This window comes from Lachnellula hyalina (assembly GCF_007821495.1).
Source record: "Lachnellula hyalina strain CBS 185.66 chromosome Unknown contig00139, whole genome shotgun sequence".
Classification (NCBI taxonomy): domain Eukaryota; kingdom Fungi; phylum Ascomycota; class Leotiomycetes; order Helotiales; family Lachnaceae; genus Lachnellula; species Lachnellula hyalina.
Genome location: NW_022157253.1, coordinates 75733 through 82014, shown reverse-complemented (window position 1 = coordinate 82014; position 6282 = coordinate 75733). Strand labels below are relative to the sequence as shown.

General features: G+C 47.3%; 2 protein-coding genes across 2 annotated transcripts; both read left to right on the top strand.

The window, feature by feature from the left end:
- Positions 1–614: 614 nt before the first annotated feature.
- LHYA1_G007036 (uncharacterized protein) lies at positions 615–3117 on the top strand (the record flags this gene model as incomplete). Its single annotated transcript, XM_031151968.1, has 4 exons — positions 615–715; positions 883–1455; positions 1503–2228; positions 2280–3117. 4 exons carry the CDS (start codon positions 615–617, stop codon positions 3115–3117), a joined length of 2238 nt encoding a protein of 745 aa, XP_031003029.1.
- A 1502-nt stretch (positions 3118–4619) lies between these two features.
- Positions 4620–6030, top strand: rpl402 (60S ribosomal protein; the record flags this gene model as incomplete). Its single annotated transcript, XM_031151967.1, has 4 exons — positions 4620–4694; positions 4786–4915; positions 5066–5216; positions 5265–6030. The coding sequence occupies 4 exons, from the start codon at positions 4620–4622 to the stop codon at positions 6028–6030; spliced, it is 1122 nt and encodes a 373-aa protein (XP_031003028.1).
- Positions 6031–6282: the final 252 nt, after the last annotated feature.

Here is a 6282-nt window from a genome sequence, read left to right as displayed (position 1 = left end):
AGAAGGGGGAAGGGGGAAGGGGGAAGCGAGAATGTATCATTTTGATTTTTGACTTTTTGACTTTTGCATAGATTGTTGTCTTTTTGTTGACTTTTTGTTAAGTGGAAAGGTGGACTGCGAGTTTTCTTTTGCCTTGATTTCAAGTAGATAGTACCTAGGTAGAAATATATCAAATCTATGCTTATAAGATATTTACAGAGTTCACAACCTTATTCATTAGGCCAAGAGACCAAAAAGAACTCAACTAGGCGACGACGATGAAGTTTACAAGCCGTGCAAGAGCCAAATTCGATATTGTTACTGAACCAGAGTAAAAACACTCTACGCAACCTAAAACAGCTCCTACCCTTTCTCGTGCTAACTCAAAACGTAGCACTTATCATCTTTGACTTTTAATGTCCCACCCCTCCTATCTTTATGAATTGGTGCCGCTTTTTTGTCCACCGTGTGTCGCTTATCAAAGGGGGTGCATCACGTGCCCCCGTTAATTCCGGCGAGGACAACGCGTCAGATCCGCACGGCCCGCGTCGTCGAAATGGACCTGGTGGACTTGGAAAACAACTTCGTGCTTCTTCTATAATTCTAGGCTATAGGTGATTTCTTAGAGCTTCACGATGTCTTCGACCTTAGATCCCGAAGATGACTATTACGATCAGCTCGCAGACGTTCTTAAGACTCAAAGGACCGCGACGCAAAATGCATTTCGACGCAAAGGGTAGGTAATCGGGCCTTCACTTTAAAAAAGAATCTCTTCAATTAGTATGTTTTGAAGTCGGACATATGGCTTTAGAGTTTATAATACCGAAATTCATACCAATTTAGCATCTCAGAGGCCCCTGAAATACTCTTTCAAGAACAAAGGCTAACCACTACTGTCTGCAGAGAACGACCCAACGATTTCCCGCCTCGTACACAGGTTGTGAATGAATTTATGATGGCTGCTTTGAGCAACAAAATGAGAAAGGATATGATGCAGACAACCGTAATTGGCAGTCCCTATGCGCCATCTGTGACCTCTTTCAAGGACCTCAAAAAGGTCATGCTCAAGGACTTGGCAGTTGAAACCAACCATCGAGGCTCCTATCTACTTCTGCGATTCATTTGTCCAGCTATGCGGATGACCGCAGTCATGAACATCGCTGAGGATGAAGCTGGAACTGTCATGCCGTTCGCTTTGTATTTTCAAGATCCCGAAAGCATCAGAGCAGCTGAGAGTATTCTCAAGGAGAAAGGTGTTATAATACTGAAGGAGCCATACTTCAAGGTGGGAACAAACGGACAGTACGCTGTCCGGGTTGATCAGCCTACAGACATCATCTGGCTCTCCGAAGATGACCCCAGAGTTCCAACGAAATGGAGAACTACAAGTGCTAGTGCCCAAAATACCGCCGAGTACTGGAAGAAAAAGGGAAACAACCTAGTAAGCGCTGGTAAATTATTCGATGCGATTGAAATGTATGTAGCAAGTACCATACGTATTACTCTTCTGACAATATCGGTAGGTATCTGAGAGCTCTTCGGTCCTCTCCAAATCAGGAAGAAGAAGAGATATTACACAACAACAAAGCTCTCGCAAACCTTCGGATCGAAGCTTTCGATTCTGCCTTAGACGATGTGTCTTTCATAGCGAATCCTCAGGACAGATCGGAGAAAGGACTCTATCGCGGCGGGCTTGCACTTTATGGTCTAAGGAGGTTCAAGGAAGCACTTGAAATGATGCAAATACTCGTTCGCAAATATCCCGAGAGCGCGCCCGGCAAATCCGAGCTCCATCGTACTCGTCTTCGAGTCGCAGAACAAGAGAGTGGAATATACGACTTCAAAGCATTATACAAAGCAACAAAGCTCAGGCCGCCTCTAATGGACAATGCAAGCTATAGCGGTCCAATAGAAGTGCAAAGCTCGCCAGGGCGGGGGAGAGGAGTATTTACCACGAAACCGGTGAAGGCTGGCGAGCTTCTCCTTTGCGAGAAAGCATTTTCTTACTGTTTTGCCGCGCCACCCAAGGAGATGGAGAGGGCTCTCTCGAAGGGAATATCTCATATATCTGTTTTGATAGATGTGCCGGGTAACAGAACTACTGTTGGCACACATGCAGATCTCATCCGTGACGTCTCAAACAAGTTGGCTCGTAATCCTACGCTTGGTTCATCTTTCGGAGATCTCGCTCATGGCAAATACCAAGGCGTGGCGTGTGCTTCAGTTGACGGATCACCAGTGGTGGATACGTAAGTCTAATATGGAGCCTCCATATTTCAAAACCTTCTAACTAGTCACAGATTTCTTGTAGCAGACACAATTCACATCAATTGCTTTGGCTGTCCATTGACTTCAAGGGATATGCTCGATGATCCGGAGCTGTATCGAGCCAGCAAATACAAAGTCGTCAAGCAACACAAAACCTCGAAGCTTCAAACGACAGGAATTTGGACTTTAGCCTCGTATATCAATCATTCTTGCAATCCAACGACTGAGCGTAGCTTCATAGGTGATCTACAGATCGTCCGAGCAGCTAGAGACATGCGAGAAAATACAGAACTAAGTTATGAATACATCAAGCGTGTGGAGGAAATGGACAAAAAGCTTTCCAATGGCTGGGGATTCCTATGCGATTGTGCTCTGTGCGTGGATGAACGCGAAAGTTCCAGTTCTCTCAAAGTTCAAAGACGCAAGCTTATAAAAGACTTTTCCGCCCCGAACACAAGCAACAAGAAAAAGAAGGAAATCATCAAGGAATTCAACAAGACGTTCCAGCATCCATCATCTGAAGTCCCAAGGATTGAGCTGTGGGATCTGCATTTCTCTCTTGTCAAAGACCTCGCTAAGCGCGGAGAGGGAGAGAAAGTCGTCGAGCAGGTAATAGCCGCTTTCCACAGCATAGGTTTCCTTCTTAAAGGGGGCCAAGTGTTGCCTTCTCGGCCCTCAACAATCGTGGTGAAGAGATGGGGCTACCCCCATCAGGGAGCTACGTCGGCTTGGCTAACACTTCGGAATGTTTACTTGTCCTATGGGATGGATGAGCTTGCTGAGCAGGCGAAGGAATTTGCTAGGATCACATGGATGTTGCAGGTAGGCGAGGATACTACCTTCGTCTATGACAATCCGCCAAAGGAATAGTGGTATTTGTGGAGGGAGAACCGACACGAATAGAGTGTTGACTTGATGGTATGTTTTACTATTCGGAAAATCCAGCAAGGAAAATTTACTAGGGAGGTCCCACGATCCCTTACCAATTTTTCTATAAGAAAACCGATGGGTTGTGTGTCACGACGGAAGGAGGACGATATATCTCGTTGTTTGTTGCTCAGAAAATCGATTCATTGGATACTGAAGAATCCGACTCTGTAGCTAATCAAAATTTTAACTTTAGATACGAATAATATCACGACTCATATGGTGACATGTTCTCCAAGTGCGCCCCTGGATACCCACTGTCATTATTTTGTCACAAACTGAGCATACCCTCACTTATTCTAAAGCAATCCCTAGGATTTCCCAAACACATAATAATAATGCAGCCAAGAAGACACTTCCCAACGAGCTTCTGCTAAAGATTCTCAAACATCTCCCCCTGTCCGCTCCGTCTGTCTCAGTGTAACGTTAACCAGCACCCGCTTCTACGAACTTCTCAAGTCCCACCACTCCCCATCAACCCCTCTATACACCGCCGCGTGCTGTACATTCCTAACCTCGGAGTGCACCATCTGCCCATGTCCACACGCCAACATGCAGCTCCTACACCTTCTCGAGACCTGGATAGGAATGGACTACCGCGCTATAACCGGCAACATTGCCGTATTCTCGAACAAGCGAGTGCAAGGCTCTTGCACGGAAAGCCAAGAGAAGCGCGACTAGAGAAAACGGTATTGCAATTATTATTGTTAACATAACAAGGCTGTTGAGGTTATTAGCAGAAGCCGCTTGCTTCTTAACCGCAACGACATGGGAAATAATTGGTATGCTGCTGCTATTGGATTCATTGATATGGAATCATTGATGCTGAAATCGTAATTTACGAGACGGCTGAGGAGCGGAAGCGGTTTCGGGGACAAACTTTTGTCTTTTGGAATAAGGAGGAATATTTTGGGAGGAGGGGAGAGGAGCTTTTGATGGGAAAATTTGAGGAGCGGATGGAAATGATGTGAGTTATGAATTGTGGGGGTGAAGTAGAGGGAGTATAAGCTTAGAATTTGATTTGCCTATATTGATATACGATAATGCCTTGCAAGACGCTTGTTTCAAATGCACTCATGATATTGAAGAAAGAGTGGAAATCGGTCGTGGTTTGGTGGTATCATAACTACTACTCACTAGACTCTATGGGCAAATTGAGTTGGGAATCCGAAATACAAGTGAGGTCCAAGGTCTACTGTTTGTTTCTTGAAGCGCACTCATAAGTATTCAGTCTTCCGTCGCAAGTAGATGAGAGTGTCATGGTCATGAAGAGGGCAATGACAAAAATTGCAAGTATAAAATTCCGAGTCACGTGAGGTAAATTCGCTTAGCCCGCACCACTGGGGCTTTTTGCAAAATGAACCTCGAATAATTTTTGACGACGAAATTCAACGCCAAACTTCGACAACCACACGACAACGACACCCAGCCATTAATCCGTCGAGATGGCTTCCCGTCCAACTGTCACCATCCTGAAGGCCGATGGCTCTGCCAGCGGTGCAACCCACCCTCTCCCAAAGGTACGGCTATGCCTCGAAATCGATTTGCGTGTTGATGCGCTGTGTGGGCGTCGAGATGGACGAGAATTGAGCTGATGGAATTGTAATATAGGTGTTCAACTCCCCAATCCGCCCAGATATCGTCCAGACCGTCCACACTGGTGTTGCGAAGAACAAGCGTCAACCATATGCCGTGAGCGAGAAGGCTGGTCACCAAACTTCTGCTGAGTCGTGGGGTACTGGTTAGTACACACAATTTTCTTGGATTTTCGCAGGGCGGGGGTGAGATTGAGATTATATGGATATCTACAATATGGACATAATTGAAGATTCCGCAAATTCGGCTGTTTGGGAGGCAATTGAGGAGCAATGGCTAATTTACTTCAACACAGGTCGCGCTGTTGCCCGTATTCCCCGTGTCTCTGGAGGAGGAACTCACCGTGCTGGACAGGCTGCTTTCGGTAACATGTGCAGATCTGGTCGTATGTTCGCACCTACAAAGGTCTGGAGAAAGTGGCACCAGAAGATCAACCTTGGTCAGAAGTGAGCATTTCCCCTCCTCCCAGAATTCTCAAATTCTAATTTCTCCAGGCGATTTGCTACCGTTTCCGCCTTGGCTGCTTCCTCTGTCCCAGCTCTCCTCCTCGCCCGTGGTCACCAAGTCTCCACCGTCCCAGAAGTCCCTCTCGTCATCAACTCCGAGGTCTTCTCCGGCGCTGCGATCGCAAAGACATCTGCTGCTCTCGGACTCCTAAAGTCAATCGGTGCGTCCTCAGATATCGACAAGGTCAAGAAGTCCCGCAAGCTCCGCGCAGGTAAGGGTAAGCTCCGTGGACGCCGTCACCGTCAACGCCGTGGCCCTCTCGTCGTCTACGACCCAGAAGTCGACGGAAAGGAACTTAACCTTGCATTCCGCAACATCGCCGGTGTAGAGACCAGCTCCGTCTTTGCCCTCAACCTGCTGCAGCTCGCACCAGGAGGACATCTCGGCCGTTTCATCATCTGGACATCCGCCGCCTTCAAGGCCCTCGACATCATCTACGGCAGCAGCACCACCCCCTCCGCGCTGAAGAAGGACTTCTTGCTCCCATCGCCCATCGTCCACCAAGCCGATGTTGGCCGTCTCATCAACTCGTCTGAAATCCAGAACGTGATCCGCGCCGCCAAGGGCTTCAGCAAGACCAAGCGCGCCGGTGTCCAGAAGAAGAACCCGCTGCACAACAAGCAGGTCCTGCTCAGACTCAACCCGTACGCGGCTGGCTACAGCAAGGACAAGATCGGCACGAAGGGACTGGATGCTGGCAAGCCGGAGCGCGCCAAGGGAACCCAGTTCGCAAAGGTTATCAAGGAGGATTAGAGTGGTGTGACTCTAGTTCTTTGCTTTTTTCGTTTTTGAGGCATGCTAAGGGATGGATGGCGCTATTTACGAAAGTTTTAGCTAGCTGGCTGAATGTCTACATAGAATAATGAAGACATGCAAATTTTATACGGCGTTGTTAGGGATGGAGGCTGCTGGTAAGTGTTAAGTGAAACTATTGACTCTCACTCCGTATGATTTTCATACCTCGGAAACTAGGAGGATCGAAGTTCCGGAATTACTTACTAGATA